The sequence below is a fragment of the Dipodomys merriami genome, unplaced genomic scaffold (assembly GCF_024711535.1).
Source record: "Dipodomys merriami isolate MVZ:Mamm:240054 unplaced genomic scaffold, mDipMer1.0.p SCAF_31, whole genome shotgun sequence".
NCBI classification, from domain to species: domain Eukaryota; kingdom Metazoa; phylum Chordata; class Mammalia; order Rodentia; family Heteromyidae; genus Dipodomys; species Dipodomys merriami.
The window spans coordinates 19,015,533-19,034,763 of NW_027204604.1; the positions used below are offsets into that span (position 1 = coordinate 19,015,533).

The following is a 19,231-nucleotide window of genomic DNA, read 5'->3' on the forward strand; positions in this document are numbered from 1 at the left end:
TTGAGCTCCTCAGCTCAAGGCTAGCACTCTACCACTTGGGCTACAGCACCACTTGCGGTTTTCTGGTGGTTTATTGGAGATAAGAGTTTCACGGACTTTCCTGCCCGGGCTGGCTTTGAACCGCGATCCTCAATCTCAGCCTCCTGAGTAGCTAGGATTATAGACGTGAGCCACCAGTGCCCGGCTTCTTCTCCCTCTCTTTAAAGCCCTCCTCCTCTTCTGTAGAGCAGCCGGCCTTACCTCCTCTTCTCAACCTGTCACCCAGCTCTAGCAAAAATGCCCAGTAGTGCCTCAGTCCTGCTGCTCTGTCTTAGGGACCCGCATCCCTGTCTCTGTCCATAGCATGCTGGGCATGGTCGACTGGATGTCCATTTAGGGAATTTTTCCTCTTCTTTTGTGGCCCTCCCTTTCATTTTGGTTTTGACCTGGCTGAACAGCCTTGGTTTTGTCAAACAACTTCTGAGCCATGGGCTGCCGGGCGAACGCAGCCAACATGCGCAGACCAACCGAGGGTGCTTCTGGTCCCCAGGAGGGGCCGAGACGCTGCTCTCCACGTTCCCATTGTCCCCATCCTCATCACTGTGGTGCAGTTTAAAATGCTTATTTTTACTGGGTTTAATTTAGATACACATTTGCATTGTAAAATGGATACTTTAAAAATAATCATTTTAGTCTTAAGCATAAATGCTAGTTCTTTGTAAGGGAAGTAACTTCCCGAGTTCCATGTGATCGTTAAGGTCGAAGGAAGTTTCTGGAGCGAGATTTAACCTTCTGTCTGCTCCTGCTACTACCAGTATTTTGAATTTGGTAGGTGTCGAGACTTTTTTCTTAAATATACAGAATATACATTTTTCTTAAATGTATAGCTTTTCCTGGAGAATTTTTAAAACCAGGTCTGGGACTGCTATGCATTTATTTGGCAGCAACAATATTTTAGCCACCGAAAGAAAAAAGTCTCAATATTGTCCATGGGCTTCACATTTATACATAATAAAGATCAATGTAAAGAGGATGGCATTTCAGTGTATTGCTGTCACCTGGCAAACGGCTGAAGTTTGACAGAGTCACGCCCCTGTAGCTCTGAATTTCTCTAACGTATTCCAAGTTCTCAGGGAGTGACTTCAGAGATGGACAGATTTCCTGCTTGTTTGGGTCCACCAAGGTGCTGTGTTCAGGGGTCACGTGACACAAGGAAGGGACGACTTCTGGGTGCAGAGCAAGGTGTGCGCACGTGCGCACACACACACACACACACACACACACACACACACACACACACACACACACACACAGAAGCACAGCACCTGAGTGGTTCTGAGTCGTGTGATAGTGCTCAGCTGTTCATGTTGTCTGAGTTCACTAGCACCCTGGATTCCCACAAGTCCCAGATGAGGCAGCTGAATATAATACTTAAGTTGGTGTTTAAATACATAGAAATTTGATTTTTATTTTGAACAAGTGCCTTTTATCTACTACATAGTAGATAAAACCAGAAAACTAACCTAATGACTGAAATATGCTATCATGATCATATACAATGTATGTACACACACATGCACACCCTTTACACACACATGTACTTGAACACATATATAATTGCCCTGCCGGTGGCACTTCAGGTCAGGGAATTGTAAATACTTAAAATAGGAAGGGTTATGAATATCATAGGTTCTTAGTAAATCTATCTTTGTTGTTGTTGTTGTTGGTCATGAGGCCTGATTTCTGGGCCTGGACACTGTCCCTCAGCTCTTTAGCTCAAGGCTAGCACTCTACCACTTGAGCTACAGCGCCACTTCTGGCTTTTTCTGCTTATGTGGTGCTGAGGAATCTAACCCAGGGCCTCATGCATGCAAGGTAAGCACTCTGCCGCTGAGCCACCTTCCCAGTCCAGTAAATGCATCTGGAAAAGTCTTCTGTTTCGTTTATTTTTGAAAATTAAATCTAGAATACAAACCTGCAGATGAAATGAATGTATCTTCCAGTTATCCTAATTAAATAAATTCTAGCATGTAGCTTTGGGAGGTTCACTGTGGTTTTAAAGGATGGTTCAGCTGCCTGTATTCGTTTATTTTGCTTTGGGTAACATTTAAATCATTTTTAACTAGGCTGAGAGGGTAGAACAAGTGAAAGAATGTCTGCCTAGCAGGCACAAGGCCCTGAGTTCAATTCCTAGTGCTGCCAGAAAATAAAAATAAATAGTAATTCTTTAATGGCTTGATCTGCCATGATGGACTTCAGGAAGAACTTTAGTGTAGCAAGGATGGGAACTAGCTTAGGGTTCAGAACTTGCCTGGGGTGGTCCAGGGGGGTGGAGCCCCAGTAGACACCTGCCTGGCAGGCAAGGCCCTGGGTTCATTCCCAGCATGGAAAACAAACATAAACAAATAAAGGAAGTTAACTATAAAACGCCCCACTATGCCATTGTGTAATATATTTTATTGACACAGAGAGAGAGAGAGCAAGCTGAGAAACAGGTATGGATTGAACGGCATGAAGAGGCGCTTTGCTTTCCTCTAGACTCTCTGGTCAGCCTAGTTCTAACTTACCTGGAGAGATCTGCCTCCTTCAGCCGTTTTGCTCTCTGCACAGCGCGGATTTACAGGAAGCAGCTGAAAACTGGCCACACAGGACAAGCGGTTCTGGGAAGGCTCTGCGCCCTCCTCACTCCACAGGATTGAATTCCTGAGGCTCTCCCTGTCCTGGGCGCTCAGGCTGGGGAGTCCCAGCGCGGTGCAAATCCTGAGCGCCTGTGTCCTCAGGGCTGAGATGTGGCTGTGTTCTCTCCAGCGCAGGCTGGCTGCAGTACAGGAGCTCAGTGAACAGCTCCGAGGAGGGTCACAGAACCTGCCACCCCGGGGTGACCTGCTATAGAGTGTGACCTGCAGAATTTGAATTTTTAAAGACCAAGCTATATACCATATGAGCTCTCTGTTCACTATTGTGGCATGTGTTGAGTTCTTTATAGGTTTTTTTGGTCAGTCGTGGGGATTGAACTCTAGGCTTGGGCGCTGTCCCTGTGCTCTTCAGCTCAAGAGGAAATGCTCTACCACTTGAGCCACAGTGCCACTTGAGGTTTTCTAGTGGTTTATTGGAGATAAGAGTCTCATAGACTTTCCTGCCGGGGCTGGCTCTGAACCACAACCCTCAGATCTCAGTCTCCTGGGTAGCTAGGATTACAAGTGTGAGCCACCAGCACCCAGCTTTTCTTTATGTTTCAGTGATTGTCTCAGTTGGGTTTTTATGCCTCCTTCTCCCTTTAGACCATATCAATCAGCCCACCAATTTCTGAAAGCTAGGAGTAAGACAGGAAGAGGAGGAGAGGTGGGGTCTGGTGGGGGAAGAGAGGGAAAGTCAGGGTCAGGAAGTAGGGCAACTCCCAGCTGCCTGGGTGCCTGAGGCAAGCACATCTCCCAAGGCCACTTTAAAGCCAGCCTGAGCAATCCAGATACACCTCAAAAACAGATTCGCTGAGTCCAATGCCGGTGGCTCATGCCTGTCATCCTAGCTACTCAGGATGCTAAGATCTGAGATTGTAGTTCAAAGCCAGCCCAGGAAGGAAAATCTGTGAGACTCTTATCTCCAATTAGGCACCAAAAAAAGGCAGAAGTAGAGCGGTGGTAAAGCAGTGGCCTTGAGAAAAAAAAAAAAAAAAACTTCAGGAACAGAGGCCAAGCTGAGTTCAAGCCTCAGGGCCAGCACGGGTGCACGCACACGCACATACACACACGCACACACACACACACACACATGAGATAAATAGGTTAACTTCCAGTCACAATTTATTTATAGTCATTATTAATATTACACCTTGGTCTATCTGGCCTTTTATTGTTCTTTGCCTAATTTTTGAAAAAAAATCTAATTATATGTGAAGTGAACAAGTTTATGCAAAGCCAATATTCAGAACTGTCTCTTGCCAGGTGTGGTTCATGCCTCTAATCCTAGCTACCCAGGAAGCTGAGATCTGAGGATCGAGGTCTGAAGCCAGCCCCAGCAGGAAAGTCCTTGAAACTCTTATCTCCAGTTAACCACCAAAAAGCCAGAAGAAGAGCTGTGGCTCAAGTGGTACTAGGCTTGAGCAGAATAACTCAGAGACAGTATGGAGGCCCTCAATTCAAGCTCCAGGATTGGCACACGCATGTGCACGCGCGCGCGCGCACACACACACACACACACACACACACACACACACTGAATTTCACAGGTCAATTTTCAACAAGACCAATTGCATCAAGTGTAATAAAATCACTGATGGTTTCAAAGATCTAACTTGTGGTTCACATTTTAAAAGTCAGACATTCACTTTATGGAGCTGCCTGTCAAATTAAATTTTATTTGATCTGTCACCACTTTATATAGTTGGTTGTTATAGGTCGACATGCATGTTATTAAAACATAAAACTTATTCCCTAGCAAGAAACATAACCATGAATGGTCAGTTTCTCTTGTTTTTTCTTCCCCTAATTTCAGGACTCCCAAGAAAGCAGGGATTAACTGAAATTATACAGGAAGGAGATGCCTATAGAGGGAAAGTAATGCTCTATTTTTGTGATAGTTCAATGTTGGCACTTTTTGGGCCCCCTCTCCCCTAACTCCCCTGTGCATGGGAGGAAGAAGGAAGTAGATTATTGGCTTTACCACGACCAACTTCTCTATTGTTAAATATAAGGTGATGTTCAGAGGGTAGGTACATGAGTCAGGCAGAGGACATTTCTTTGTGGACACTGTCACCCCTTCCCTCACTCTCTCCCAGTGTTTCCCTCCTGTCCTCACCCTCAGGTTGTATAGCTCATTTTCAACATAGTGTCCAGTGAGCGCCAAGGCGGCGTTTGTCTACCCTTGGGCATCATGGTTCATTTGCTGACCCAAGGCCTTAGAGAAGGGGTTCTAAGGAACCTTAAGTACCCATGGATGCTGAATAAAAATTAGTAATCACTCTGTAGTGTGGGACACCTCTGACACCACTTTGTTTTGTGTGCTGACTTTCCAAAAAGAACTGAAAGTGTGTAAGTTTTTCAGAGAGGGAGGGAGGGAGGGAGGGAGAGGGAGATGGGGGGACAGAGGCTGCCATTGCCCCAGGGGCCTTGGTTGGGATTGCTGGGGAGGGCGGGGCCCTCACCTCTGTCACACCAGTTATTTAACCAGTCTCGGGGCCACACAGTCCGCGCTCCCGGCGGGTCCGGTTCGGATGCGGCCCGCCCCGGGTCCTCCCGCGGAACCTTGGTTAGCCCGGCTCCGTCCCGAGGCCGCCGGGCGCACGGCTGACTCCTCGGATTTCCCCTGGGCTCCCCACCCTTCTCCGAGGCCGAGCTCGCCGGGAAGGGCGCTCCGCCTTTCTCCCCTCACGCTGCCGTCGCGCGCGAGGCTCGCGTTCCGTCGGTTCCGTCGGGTCTGGGTCGTTTCCCGGTGCGTCTCACCCGCCGGGCTCCCCAGCCCGAGGCCTCCCAGGCGGCGGGGAGGCCGGGGGGAGCCCGCCTCAGCCCCGGCGAGCGCGGGGGCGGCGGGGCGCTGCGATCCGGGCGAGGCCGCGGGCGGGGTCGGGCGGCCGGGGCGCAGCGCCCGCGCGAGGCGGGCACCGGGCGGAAGTGCGCCCGGCTTCCCGCCGCCCGGCAGCCGCGGCTCGGTGCCCGTCCGCCCGGGACCAGTGCTACGGAGACGCCCTGAAACTCGGTGGCTCGGGAGTTCAGTTCCGCGGGGCGCCGGGCCCGCCCCGACGTGCACCTGCGCGGGGCCCCAGCCCCGCCCCGCCCGGGCCCGGGCTCGGGACGCGCGCCTGAGCCTCGGCGGCCCCCGCGCGCCCCGCACGTCTCAAAGTACGTTTTCGAGGGGGTCGGGCCCGCGGGGCCCGCTCACCGCCCCCGGGCGCGGGCCTCCCCGGGACGCGGCCCTCTCCGCGCAGCTGTCGCCGCCGCTCGCGGGCTCCTTTCACTTTCTCACGGCCAAGTCACCCGGAGGGGCTCCGCGGCCGCCACGGCCGCCGCCGCTGCCGCGCCCGCAGGCCCCGCCCCGCGCTGCCGCAGCCCCGCCCATCCCTAGAGTCGACCCCTGCGATTGGCCTGCGCGGGCGACAGCTCCGGCTCGCCTCTCCCATTGGTTGGTCTCCTCTGTCAGTTCCGCTCTTGCCCGCCGTCCCCTCCGCCCTCCCGGAACGCTGCCCTCCTATTGGAAGAGTCTGCGGCCCGGGGGCGGGCGGGGAGCGGGTCCCGCCGCTCGGGGTCCGCCGCAGACGCCCCGCGCGGGCGGGGGCGCGGAGGAGAGGGGCGGGCCGGGGAACATCTGGCCGGCGCCGCCGCGTGCGTGCGTGGTGCGTCCCCCGCCCCTCCGGCCCCCGCCCCGCCCCCCGGCCGGCGGCCCCGCGCCCGCTCCCGCCCGCTCCTGTGTCTGGCAGGCTGCGGCCGCCGCTGGGCTGCTGCCATGGGGAGCCGTTGAGCGAGGGGCCCTCTCCGCTCCGCCGCGCGCCTCCGGCTGCCAGCGGGGGTGGGTGGGAGGGAGGGCGGGCGGGGGAGCGGGCGGCGGAGCCGGGCGCGGGGGGCGGGGGGCGGGGGGCCCGCGGAGGAGGAAGCCCACCAAGTCCGGCGGCGGCGGCGGCGGCCGGGTGGCGGCGGCGGCGGCGGCGGCCGGGCGGCGGCGGCGGCGGCGGCGGCGGCGGAGGACGCGCGGCGGCGGGGACGCGGGGACTTCGGGCCGCTCCGTGTGAGTCCGGGCGCCGGCCCCGGCCCCTGACCCCGCGCCCTGCGGGCCCCGCGGGCGGAGGCGCCAGCTGTGCGGCCGGCCGGGCGGGCGGGCGGGCGGCCGGGCCGGGCGCCCCCGCGAGCGGAGTTAGTTTGCGGGGTCGGAGCTGTCGGGGCGGCGCAGCTGCGGGAGGCCGGGGCGCGGGGACGGGCGCCGCCGCAGCTGCGGGGTCGGGCGGGTGCGGGCGCCGGGCCCCCTCCCGCGGCCGGTGCAGCTGCGGCGCGGGGCGGGCGCGGGCCGGTGCAGCTGCGGCGGCGCCTCCCGGGTGCGGAGGGCGGGCGGGCGGGGGAGGGCGCGGGCCGCCGCAGCTGCGGAGGCGCCCGGGACGGCCGCGGCTCCGGGGACCGGTGCAGCTGCGGCGGCGGCCGGGGAGGGGCGCGGGGCCGCCGCCTCCCCCCGCGGCCGCTTCTTGCGACTTTTCTTTTGTTGTTGCCGTGACCCGGGTGTTTCCGCGGCCGAGCGGGGAGGTGTTTCCCCGCGGCCCCGCGCCCGCGCTGCGCCGCCGGCCCGGGCCTCCGGCGGCCCCGCTCCCCGGCGCGGCGCGCGCGGGGCTGCGCGACCCCCCGACCCCCGCGCGGCGGGCGGGGCGGGCCCGCGGCGGGGCGGGCGCGGGGATGAGCGTCCGGGCGGCGGCGCGGGGCGGCGCGGGCCCCGGCGCGGCCGGCTGGGAACGCGGCTCCCGGGGGCGCCCGGCGCGGCGCCCTTCCCCGCCAAGTTGGAGAAAGTTGGGCGGGCGACTCGGGGAGGCGGGGGCGGCCGGGCCCGGCGCGGCGCGGGCGACGCGGTGCCCAGGTCTCCGGGTGAGAGGGCCGGGGCCGGGCCGGGCGCCGCAGGCCCCGCCGCGGAGGTGCACGGCGGCGTGCGCGGGGCTCCGGCCGGCCCGGCCCCGGGCCCTCCCCGGGCCCCGGCCCGCCAACTCGCGGGAAAGTTCCCCAACTCGCGGGCCCGCCCCCCCAGGCGTCCCCGAGGCCGCGAACCCCGCGGGGCGGCCCTCCGAGCGGGGCGCGGCGGAGGCCGGGCGGGCGGCCGGGCCCCGCGGCCGGTGAGCTCGTCTCGCCGGACCCGGGCACTTGCCAGGATGTCAGAAAGCGCCGCGGCCGCGGGCTGATCCCGCGCGTGGGGGGGGCGGGGGGGGCGGGCGCGGGAGCGGCTCCCCCCGCCTCGGACACCGGGACACCGTCCCCGCGGGGGCGGCGTGGACGCGGGCCCGGGGTGTCGGTTGGGCGGTTTAAGGACCCCCCGGCCGCCCCGGCGCCCGGGTGGATTTCCGGGACGGCCCCGGGCCCGGCGAGCTGTCGGCGGGGAGGCCGCGGTGCCATAAATACAGAGAAGTCCATATGCTGGCTTCCAGCGCCGGCGTTGGAAAGTTTGGGGGAAGGAAGACTTTGAAGTATTCTGTTTATACTAACAGCAGAGAAAAGTTCTCCTAAGAAAGAGCGGGTGGCAGGAGTGGCGGGGAGCAGCATATGGCATTAAAAGGAGCACAGCTGGAGGTAGCATTTCCATCTGAGCGTGATGTCAGAGCAGATGACAGCCTGCCGCCCCTCAGCCTTTTATTCTAACACACAGACAGGGAGCTAGTGTGCGCGGGTCTGTGGCGGAGAAGGTATCGCCTTCCTCTCCAACATCCTCTCCACTCTGCATCTGTCTCCTTAGTCTGCTTGTTCCCACCGATGTCACAGACCTGGAGCCAGCGAGACCCCGAGGAGAGGACCTAGGCAAGGGTGCGCGTCCTCGAGGTAGGCGCCCGGACCCGCGCGGGCAGGCTCGCTTCCCCGGCTCCCTCGGTGTTTTATCTTTATTTTTTTTTTTTTTAAGGAGTCACCTTGCTTTTCTAATGCAGTTCAGGACTCATTTGCGGAACTTAGTGAGAGGCGGTCTTCCTGGAGTTGAAGGTCTCGGCTTACTTAGTTTTCATTTTTGCCCCTCTTCTTTGAGCAAGTAAATTAATTCACAGATATTTCAAGTTTGGGGCTGTTAAGAAAGGCTTTGAAATGCAGCTTTTTGAAATCACTTTGGATTAAAATGCTTTTTTGTTGTTCACTGCTGTTTAGGTTCCTTTTGTTGGGGTGGGGGGGCGAATGTGGAATAGTAAACTGTCTGGAATCCAGCATTCAGATTGATATGAGAAGATGATTCCAGTTAAGAAGCGAGGTGGTTGTGTAATGAATTCCACTGTGAAACTTTATTCTTCAGAACAGTCAGTAGCACTGCTGAAACATACAGCTGGAGTGCTTTTGAAACCCGAGGTTTCTTAAGGGGGAAAAAAACAAAACAAAAAGAACTTTTGTCCCTAGGAGAATAGTTTGACTAGTTTCCTCATTTTCCTCTTTCAGATATATATTTAAGAGATCTTTTATTTCAGCATAACAATAATTATTTGCAGGAGTTTTTGTGTTAGCGACTGATTTAGAACTTGTAGATGTGAGCTGCCTGAATTGGCCAGACAGCTGTAACCGCACTCCCCCATTCTTAATCTCTTTATCTGGTAGCAGCTGCCATATGGCCACTGTCAGCTGCATCAGATGTTTATAAGCTTCCTTCTCTGTCCCTCTGTCCTCTCAGCCTCCTAATTTGATCACGGCTACCTTGTGAGCTGCCCTCCAATCTTTATTTTTAGCCCTCTCAAGGATTAGGATTGATGTTAGCTGTGGGGCACTTAAAGTGATTGTATTGTAGATCTTGGTGTAGTCTAGCAGTGGCATCTTGCAGGATCTATTTGGTTTTGGGATGAAAGTTTTAGGCAAAGTGTAGAAGGGGAAGGGAAGTAATTTCTGAGTATGAACTTCACACACCTTCCTCGGGGAATGCTCTTGTGAGGTGGTCTCCAGAGGGGAAGTGGGGCTCTGTCTATCTTTGAAAGGACTCTGCCCGCGGTCACATCTTTGTCTTTCCTGGCCAGAAAGCCAGCAGGGCAGAGCAGCTCAGTTGAGACCATGGAAGCAGTGGGAAAGCAGAATATAGCCCGTTGTGTTGAAACAAAGTATTTTCTGCTGGTGAGGTAAGGCGCAGCCAGGAAAAAAAGTTTCTTTTCTAGAAAGAGGTTTTTTGTTGTTGTTGTTGTTGTTTTCTTGTCTCTAAATGTTGAACCTGTACAAGTTTTGTCATTCAGTTGAGGAGAAGTATGGCTTTATTTTTTTTAAGTGTGAGTTAATAGGAGACTTGCCTTGTAGGGATCAAGTTTAGATGAGGATTTTCAGAGTTGGGTGAAGCCCCTCTCATTGCTCATACTGTGCAAGTGCAGAGCATACAAAGAAATAGAAGCTTTTTTTTTTTTACCCTCTCAATTCATTAAAAAAAAAAAAAAAGACTTTGGATTTGTTCAGACTAAGGATGATCTTTTCCATCTGTTGGTGTCGTTCTTCTGCTCTCCTGCACGTGAGCCATACCTGCAGATCTCAGCACTAACATCTGTTTTTATACACAGGGCTCTTGTTGTTGTAACACTCTGACTTTAAAAGTAAGTTGTTTGCTGATTTCTGGTCTAATTATGCAATTTCTTTTTTTTTTCCTGATTCAGCCAAATGTGTACATATTTAAACTGCTCTCCAAGTAAAGACAGGCATCCAAAGTAACAAAGCAAGTTTTTCTTTAATCTTTCAGAAGATATCTGGGACTTTGCTTTGCTATACAAATTGCTCCTTTTGAAATTAAGCCTATCTACAGGTTTTATTTGGATATAATTTGATGAGCAGAGATGGCTAAATTTCTCCCGAAAGATCTGAGCTCTCGCTCTGTAAGAGGCTGTGATTAGGTGGAAGCTTTCAAAACTTGATGAGAAGTTTGGGGAGGAGGCGAGGCTGCTTGGTGGGGAGGAGGTCGTTTCCTCGCGCTTAGGTCTTGTGTGTGTGTGTGATTTGCTGTCCTTGGGGTGTGAGCCACAGCCGGACTGGAGCTGAGCTGAGCAGTGGTGTGCTGGTGGTGATTATTTTAGATGGGGACTGGAGGGAGGGCGGGAGGGAGGGCTGCGGTGTGCTCCCGAGCAGGCTCTAATGAGAAGCTCTTCTCTTCCCAGGTTATGAAGACAGCATGGAGTTTCCAGACCACAGTAGGCATCTGCTGCAGTGTCTGAGCGAGCAGCGGCACCAGGGCTTCCTCTGCGACTGCACGGTGCTGGTGGGGGATGCCCAGTTCCGAGCACACCGCGCCGTGCTCGCCTCGTGCAGCATGTACTTCCACCTCTTCTACAAGGACCAGCTGGACAAAAGGGACATTGTTCATCTGAACAGCGACATTGTCACAGCCCCCGCTTTCGCACTCCTGCTTGAATTCATGTACGAAGGGAAACTCCAGTTCAAAGACTTGCCCATCGAAGATGTGCTAGCCGCCGCCAGCTATCTGCACATGTACGACATTGTCAAAGTCTGCAAGAAGAAGCTGAAAGAGAAAGCCACCACCGAGGCGGACAGCACCAAGAAGGAAGAAGACGCCTCGAGTTGCTCGGACAAAGTGGAGAGTCTGTCCGATGGCAGCAGCCACATGGCGGGCGACCTGCCCAGCGACGAGGATGAGGGCGAGGAGGAGAAGCTGCACCTCCTGCCCAGCAAGCGGGACTTGGCGGCCGAGCCCGGGAACATGTGGATGCGATTGCCGTCGGACGCCGCAGGCCTGGGCCAGGCGGGCGCCGAGGCCGAGCCGCACGCCACGGCAGCTGCGAAAACAGTGGCCAGCCCCTGCAGCTCCACAGAGTCTTTGTCCCAGAGGTCTGTCACCTCCGTGAGGGATTCGGCAGATGTTGACTGTGTGCTGGACCTGTCTGTCAAGTCCAGCCTCTCGGGAGTTGACAATCTGAACAGCTCTTATTTCTCTTCACAGGACGTGCTGAGAAGCAGCCTGGTGCAGGTGAAGGTGGAGAAAGAGGCGTCCTGTGATGAGGGTGATGTTGGCACTAATGACTATGACATGGAACATGGCACTGTGAAAGACAGTGCGGGCGCCAACCACAGGGTACCGTACGAGCCGGCGCACCTGGCCCCGCTGCGGGAGGACTCGGTGCTGCGGGAGCTGGACCGCGAGGACAAGGCCAGCGACGACGAGATGATGACCCCCGAGAGCGAGCGCGCCCCCGGGGAGGGCGGCGTGGAGGGCGGCCTGCTGCCCTACGTCTCCAACATCCTCAGCCCTGCGGGCCAGATCTTCATGTGCCCGCTGTGCAACAAGGTCTTCCCCAGCCCGCACATCCTGCAGATCCACCTGAGCACACACTTCCGGGAGCAGGACGGGCTCCGCAGCAAGCCCGCCGCCGATGTGAACGTGCCCACGTGCTCGCTGTGCGGGAAGACCTTCTCCTGCATGTACACGCTCAAGCGCCACGAGAGGACGCACTCGGGGGAGAAGCCCTACACCTGCACCCAGTGCGGCAAGAGCTTCCAGTACTCGCACAACCTGAGCCGCCACGCCGTGGTGCACACGCGCGAGAAGCCCCACGCCTGCAAGTGGTGCGAGCGCAGGTTCACGCAGTCCGGGGACCTGTACAGACACATCCGCAAGTTCCACTGCGAGCTGGTGAGCTCCTTGTCCGTCAAGAGCGAAGCGCTGAGCCTGCCCACGGTCAGAGACTGGACCTTGGAGGACAGCTCCCAAGAACTTTGGAAATAATCATATATATATATATATATATATATATAAGTTATATATATATATATATATATATATACATATATATACATAGATTCTATATAGTTGTGGTACGGTCTAAAAGCAGTCTTGTTTCCTGGAACTAAGAAGTTGGGATCTTAACTTGTTTTTGCACTTTAGAATAATAGCATGAGAATCTCACTAATTTAGCATTCTGATAAAAGAAACTTTAGAGCAAGTTGGAGAATAGAGGGGTGTCTTTTCCTTTGAGGGGTAGGCAGGGAAGCTACCAAGAACCTTCTAGCAGATGGCCCTGTCACAAGACGCTCTTATGGGGCTGAACTTTGTCCACACCGTATTGTCCATTTTTTTTGGTGTGTTTGCCCCATATTTTTCTGGTTTTTTGTTGTTTTGTTTTTGTTTTTGTTTTTGTTTTTTAAAGTAGAAAGAAATCCCCTCCAGTTTTATTAGCCTCTTCCTATGTCTCAAATTGCATGAATCTTTTCTGGCTGTTGGAAACCTGAATGCTTTTAGACCCAAATGGAAAATTTCTGAAATGCTGGATTATCTATTTTTAAACAAGCAGTTGACTTAAAACTTTCTGTGGCAACTTCTGGTTTTCAGAAGGTTCCCCGTGCGGGGTAATCTGCAAGTACACTGGGGTCCCTGGGACACTGTCTTTGTGAAGGTTTGCTTGGGATGAAAAGGATATTGCAGCTTCAGCAGTGTTGAAGTGTGTGTTTAAAAATGTGAATTACTGTTCTTGTATACTGTAATTGATTACACGGGCTGGGGGGGGGTCAAAGAACTTGACAGGTTGTGTTGATGCTCTTAGTTGAGTCTTGAAAAGTAAATATTAACGCTACAGAAATGCATGAGTTTCAATATATTTTTTGTCTTTGTTTGCATTGTATAACTTTAATGAGTGAGTTTAAAATTATTTAATTTCCTTAGAAAAATAGCACCATTTGGAAAGAAAACTGGTGTTATGAAGAACGCAAATGCACTGTTTTTATTTTTATTTTATATAATTTAAATTGACTTCCCACTGTCTTTAAGTTGAAACTGTTAAGCTGAATAAAAATTTAAGCTGCAAATTTGATAACTTCGCTACTTAACAAGGAACATATAAATGTTTACAAACGGCTTAAAGATTTGCATGAGCAGTGTGCGCTTAGAACAAACTCCTGATTGCACAGGACCTACGCCAGCTCAGAGTTTAGATGTACACAATTACCCAGTTGAGCGTTCTTAGAATACTACTGCACAAATTGACAATAGGTCATTTCTCTCTCTCTCTCTCTCTCTCTCTCTCTCTCTCTCTCTCTTTTTGTGCTCCTTTTCTTTTTCTCCTCTTCTTCCTTACCCTCCCTACCCTCCCTCCTCCTCCCCTCCTCCCTCCCACCCCAAACTCATGAAAAGATTCTATGGACTGAAAAAGCCCCAGGCTGAAAGGACTGGACTCCCTTGATTGACGGGCAGGGGTGAGAGTTTGAGCTGCAGCTCCGGCTGCGGCCCACGTGTGGCTTGAGTGACCTGCACGCTGGGCGAGAGCGTTTTGCACAGTGTTTGTTTTCCTGTCTTGCACTTACAAATATGGTCTATGGAGTAGCATGGAAAACATTTGCTGTTTTTCCCCTTTTTTTTAATTGCTTTTGTTTAAAATTTGATCGCCTTAACTACTGTAAACATAGCCTATTTTTGTGCTTAAGATACTGAATGGAAAACTCCATTGTGTGTTGCTGGACTGTTTTGGAAATATTTGGTCAAATGTGTGTTAATTTGGCTGTGATGGCATTTAAAGCAAACAACAACAACAAAGCTGTGAAAATGGCCTTGGAGCATTATCTTTAGTTACTTGAAGAGTTTCTAGTTTTTTTTTTAATACAGTTTATGTTAAAATAATTTTTATTAATTTAGAAAAGACAATCAATGTCTGTGAGAAAGCGGACTTTCTTTGGGATTTTCTTTTGTGGTCATGGTGAGCAATTGCTTTTTCCTGTACTTAGGTTCACATTCTTTCTCTGTTCTAAAACTTAGACTGACATCTAGCCTTGACAATCATAGTATGTTTTATTTTCCTGAGGGGGGAATAACTTATAATGCTGTTTAGTTTTGTACTATTGGTGTGTTGGTGAATTTTTAAACTGTGTGCTAACTGCAATAAATTATATGAACCGACGCTCTCCCTCCTGTGTGCTGTTTGTTACCATCATGAGTTGCGTAGATGCTAAGGAGGTATGGTATGCGACATCTTTATTTTCATGTCAGTTCTATTCAGACTTCATGAAATGAATAGAATGCCTTCGGTCACCCAAATTGGAAATGTCCAACCATTCTAGTCACTTAAGATACTAAAGTGCACATTAAAAAAAATGACCCATGCTGGAGCGGAGAAATCGAGCAGGCCGAAGCGATGTCTTAGAACCCTGTGAACCCATAGGCTCCTGAGGCAGTGTGGGTTCTCACGCCACCGCGCAAGCACCAACTCGTGCGCTGTACCCACCTCTCACGTGTCATTTACCCCAAGCTGATTGAGCCAACCTGTTCTGTGTTCCAGTTAAAGTGGAACGTTGGAAGAGACCTGACTCCTGGAAGAGTGCTTGGCTAATGAGTGGTATTCTAGGCAATCGGATTGACAGGCTTTCCGTCGCTCAAGGGGAGCGAGGTCTACGTGTGCCTCCTGTTACTGGGAGAATGGGAAGGCTGGAGGTTCCCAGGTTTAAAATTTCCTCACTCTAATTTTAAAGTGTATTTATTTGGCTACTGCATCTATTCCCTCTTCATTACCATCCCAACTCGGAGCCGGTGGGTTTTGTGTCAGCCCGAGGCGGGATGCTGACTGCACAGGAGCAATGCCGTCCACCTGAAGTCCTCACACATCCTCCGAGCTGGAAAGCCAGGCAGCCTGGCCTGAGAGGTCTTAGAAAACCCTGACATCTCTAGCTGTCCATAACTCGCAACCTAAAGACACAGAAAATAGTAGTTTTATGTTCTGTAGATATCAATGCACCCTTAGATAAAATGGCTTGTAGTAAGCTTAAGACTCTGCAGAGCAGAATATGAGACCTGGAGCTTGAGAAGAACGCATTGTCTGTAAACTCGGTATTATCATACATAAAGCACAATTGGAATTTTACAATTTGAAGTCTTGCGTTTCCTTTTTAATAGAAAAAAAGGGATATGCAGCTCAACTTGATTTTAATCAGCCAGACATTCCAAGTGCGTGGCCATCAGGCTCCACAAAACTTTCTGAGCACTTACTAGCTGACAAAGAGGACCCCTCTGTACTTCTGTAAGTCAAGTCTTTGCCAGAGCTCAGATGTCGAGAGTTCACTTGGATCACCTAGTTCACTGGCAGTCTACCTTGACATAAGCCTCCCCCTCGGAAGCTACACTGGACGGACTCAGACAAACTATTTTTGACATGCTATTTGGAAATAGCTTCTTAAAACATTACAAAACTAAGACAATTAAGTTTACAAATTGCCACATATTTGAAAAGTGAGATTCAGGAATCAGTCATTTGTTACACTGAAGAAAGAGAAGTTGTCACTGAATCATGTTGGGAACCATTAGCAGTGATTCTTGCCGTTGACATCTGGCTCATCCATAAGTATATGTTAGAGATGTGGTCTCATCTTTGAACACATCTGCTTCTTTGAGATAATCAATTAGGTCCTGGTCCCAGCATTGTGTGCTAGGTGTATCCTGGAAGACATACCAGAAAAAAAATATTAAGGATGTTGGTTTGGTTTTTATTATTATTATTATTATTATGCTATCAAATTAACAGGTGAATCAAGTAGAGTTAACAGACTTGTCATGAACATCTACAAACAGGTTATGGGAGAGTTAGAAAAAGGTGAACACTGTATTAAGATTGTATAATAGTTCATATCAAAATGACTGAATTACTCATTTTTTTCCAAACAAGTATTTTGTTTTGTACTTTCTTCAAAGAAAATAGTTGGTTTTTTTTTAATCCAAAAGGTAGTTTTACTTAAAAAAAAAATCTTGAACTTTCAAATTGTAAAGATAAAACATACACAAAAAAGATATTCAACACTTAAGAAATCCTGTTTTATCAGATAAGAATTTTGTGAAGTTCTTACAATCTCCCAGTGTTATGCTTTGCTACCCCATTCCTATAAAATTTAATATATTCTTTGAAACTTGTGCACGCCAGGGTAGGAAAGTCAGATAATTTCCTATTTTAATTGTAGATACTGATAGGAATGTTATGATTATTTGTTAGGATGTTTGAAATTGCTGGTAAGGAACATAAGTGTGAATTTTAAAATACTGGACAGAAAAGCTTCATTCTTTTTATTAAAGATTTTTACTATTGAAATGTTACAGATTATGTCACCTTTAAAAATAAAGCAATAGTTTTATTTTTTTTTTAAGTAAATAACTCTTAGGAATTTCATTTTGGCTAGAGTCCAAGTTTATTACACTGCCGGGATTTTGTCCCTTCTGTTAAAATCTCTACCTTTTGCCTACAAGAAACACAGCAAAGTATCTCCGTATGCCATCCTTTGGTGTAAACATTTAATTCATTTTCACCCTTCTACCCTGGCTTTTTTTTTTAATATTATAAACGGATAACAAAGCAGTCAGCTCTTACTGGTGACACGAGAGGTTTTAGAAATAGTCATTCATTTTCATATGCTTTAGAAGTTAAATTTCAGGGGTTTGGGGTGTTGGTTTTTTTTGTTTTTTGTTTTTTTGGTTGGTTGTTTGGTTTTTCGCAACCCAACTGTTTAAGGAAGAATCCTCTCTAATTAACTGTCATAATTTCTTGTTGAGGAAGCTGCTCAGCGCAGCGAGGGGGGGCGTGGGGGGGTAGGCCTGGGGGTGCGGGGGGGGGTGGGCCTGGGGGCACGGGGGGGTAGGCCTGGGCGAGGAAAGCTTTTTCTTCTTCAATCCAAATAACGTATATCTGCTTTTGCCCCATCCAGTGACTTCATGCTCCCAATAAGCTAGACACACAAAATAGTTTCTCCTAAAGTATTTATGCCCTTGAATGAAATCAGCAAATTTTTTGTGGGGGGAGAGGGATGAATTATCCAGTTACCTTTTTCAGTTCTATTCCAATACTAATTTACTGTCCATCCCCATTCTAAGTGTTATGTGAGCATAATGCATAACACTTCAAAGTGTCTCCTTTCCTCATCTTTAGGAATTGGGCGCAACTGAACTTGCCTTTGGCAGAAGAGGAACGGAGCCCAATCTGGCTTTAAAGTGTAGCTCATTTAGTCAGGAACCGAGGCTGCGTGGCAGCCCAGACAGTCCATTCCCAGACATGGCTGCTTTCAGTTCATTATGATCTCCGTAGTTAATCATTAAATCAAGTGGCTTTTATTAAGCATATTAGGCATGCTTAATATCAATAAAGGAATTTTTAAATGTCATGGTGCCCTAAATATTTAGTAAAAAGTGTATTTGTAGCTAGTGTGAAGTGGAAAGTGGAAGAATATTTGAAAACTAGTAAATGTATAGGGTAGATGAAATTTGTTGTTTAAATGCACAGTGCATATGTAATGATATTGAACTTGGAAAAATCACATAAACCTTAGTTATGCTGGAACTAAAAAGAATTTATCTGGTGCCCGTGGCTCACATCTATAATCCTAGCTATTCAGGAGACTGATATCTGAGGATCACGGTTCAAAGCCAGCCAGGGCAGGAGAGTCTGCAAGTCTCTTGTCTCCAATTAACCACCAAAAAGCTAGGAGTAAAGCTGGGGCTCAAGTGGTAGAGTACTAGTCTTGAGCAAAAGAAGCTGAGGGACAGAACCTAGGTCCTGAGTTCAAGCCCAAGTACTGGCACAGAATTTAAAAATATGCCTTAATTACATATGATTTATAAGTATATGTTATTTAAAGTCATTTAAAAGACTTTGTTCATTTATTTCATTTAAAAACCATAACTGCACTAGCAATTCACTTTATTTCTGAGAGAATTATTAAAGACCCTAACATTTGTATATGGCTATTGCTCGAAATGATTGTTGATCAAGTAAGAGTATTCAGGCTTTTCATCTGGATGTCTTAAATTTTTTTTTTCAAAAGGGATTCAAAATATACATAGACCTTTTCTTTGTTTCACATACATGAACTGCTGGGCAGTCATGAACTGTCACTTGCAGGGTTACTAGGTAGACAGCAACGCCACTTAAGAAGGCCTATTTGGACAAGTTTTGGGAAAATCTAGTAATACAATAATAGATCATTAAAATATTGAAAGTAAATATTCATGGTTTATGAACCATAGCAACCAGAGAAGTTAGTACATCTATTTATATTTAGTGTTAAAAATCAACGTTTTTTTCCCCTTATAACAGTTTCTCTGTCACTTAACATCGTCACCAAATAGAAGAAATTTGAGCATAAAGCTATATCCCAAGAAAATGTAATTTGTATAGTTATTTCTGTGACTACCTGGCTTCGAGCTAGAGGGTCTCGTGTCCCAGCATGTGATAGGAGGAGGAGCAATCCATGTTTAGATTCAAAACATCATCATTGTGTGTGAGCCTCAAGTGTAACATTTGTTTGGGGATGGCTACAAAATCCTCCAGATTCTGCAATTGCCTAAACCGGGAGAGACCCGAGTCTGGCAGATGGAATATTCCTTTAGGTTCTGATTTTTGTTGAGACTCAAAACTCAAATTCCTGTTTTGTAGTCTGCTCTCGAGTGCATCCTTTTATTTACTAGAAGAGGGTAAATTGTATGCACCGAGTGATTTTGACACCCCACATACAACTGAGTTTTCCAGCCAAGTTGTTTTTGTATCTTTCCACCATTTTGAGAGAAAAAGGAAACAAATTTGAAATGATAAAGCACATTTCTGATTGGCCCTATTTACTACCTTCCAGATGAGCGAGCTTGCACCATCCTAGATAGAGACCCAGCTGCC

General features: G+C 49.9%; 2 protein-coding genes across 9 annotated transcripts; one reads left to right on the forward strand and one right to left on the reverse strand.

Annotated features, from left to right (window-relative positions):
- Positions 1–5,133: 5,133 nt before the first annotated feature.
- LOC138840997 (collagen, type I, alpha 1b-like) lies at positions 5,134–8,376 on the reverse strand. The gene is made up of 3 exons (XM_070041434.1): positions 8,300–8,376; positions 5,949–7,784; positions 5,134–5,647 (listed from the first exon to the last, which is right to left on the reverse strand). Exons 1-3 carry the CDS (start codon positions 8,374–8,376, stop codon positions 5,134–5,136), a joined length of 2,427 nt encoding a protein of 808 aa, XP_069897535.1.
- On the forward strand, positions 6,615–14,491 carry LOC138841230 (zinc finger and BTB domain-containing protein 18). Of its 8 annotated transcripts, none has more exons than XM_070041933.1 (3): positions 6,624–6,693; positions 8,389–8,471; positions 10,748–14,491. In XM_070041933.1, exon 3 carries the CDS (start codon positions 10,762–10,764, stop codon positions 12,328–12,330), a length of 1,569 nt encoding a protein of 522 aa, XP_069898034.1. In that variant the 5' UTR covers positions 6,624–6,693; positions 8,389–8,471; positions 10,748–10,761; the 3' UTR covers positions 12,331–14,491. The 8 variants fall into 8 exon arrangements, with proteins under 8 accessions (XP_069898031.1, XP_069898034.1, XP_069898028.1 ...); XM_070041927.1 differs by lacking the exon at positions 6,624–6,693 and adding an exon at positions 9,635–9,733; XM_070041929.1 differs by lacking the exon at positions 6,624–6,693 and adding an exon at positions 9,639–9,733.
- Positions 14,492–19,231: the final 4,740 nt, after the last annotated feature.

Bases quoted from the DNA above. Each gene is read 5' to 3' on its own strand.
- LOC138840997 (XM_070041434.1), bottom strand. From the start codon at position 8,376: ATGCAGAGTGGAGAGGATGTTGGAGAGGAAGGCGATACCTTCTCCGCC. The intron at 7,785-8,299 runs GTGTGTTAGAAT...GGGTCCGGCGAG, and splicing joins CGCACACTAGCTCCCTGTCT to ACGAGCTCACCGGCCGCGGG. The intron at 5,648-5,948 runs GTGACTTGGCCG...GCGTCTCCGTAG, and splicing joins CGGCCGCGGAGCCCCTCCGG to CACTGGTCCCGGGCGGACGG.
- LOC138841230 (XM_070041926.1), top strand. From the start codon at position 8,570: ATGCAGTTCAGGACTCATTTGCGGAACTTAGTGAGAGGCGGTCTTCCT. The intron at 8,628-10,747 runs GTCTCGGCTTAC...TTCTCTTCCCAG, and splicing joins CGGTCTTCCTGGAGTTGAAG to GTTATGAAGACAGCATGGAG.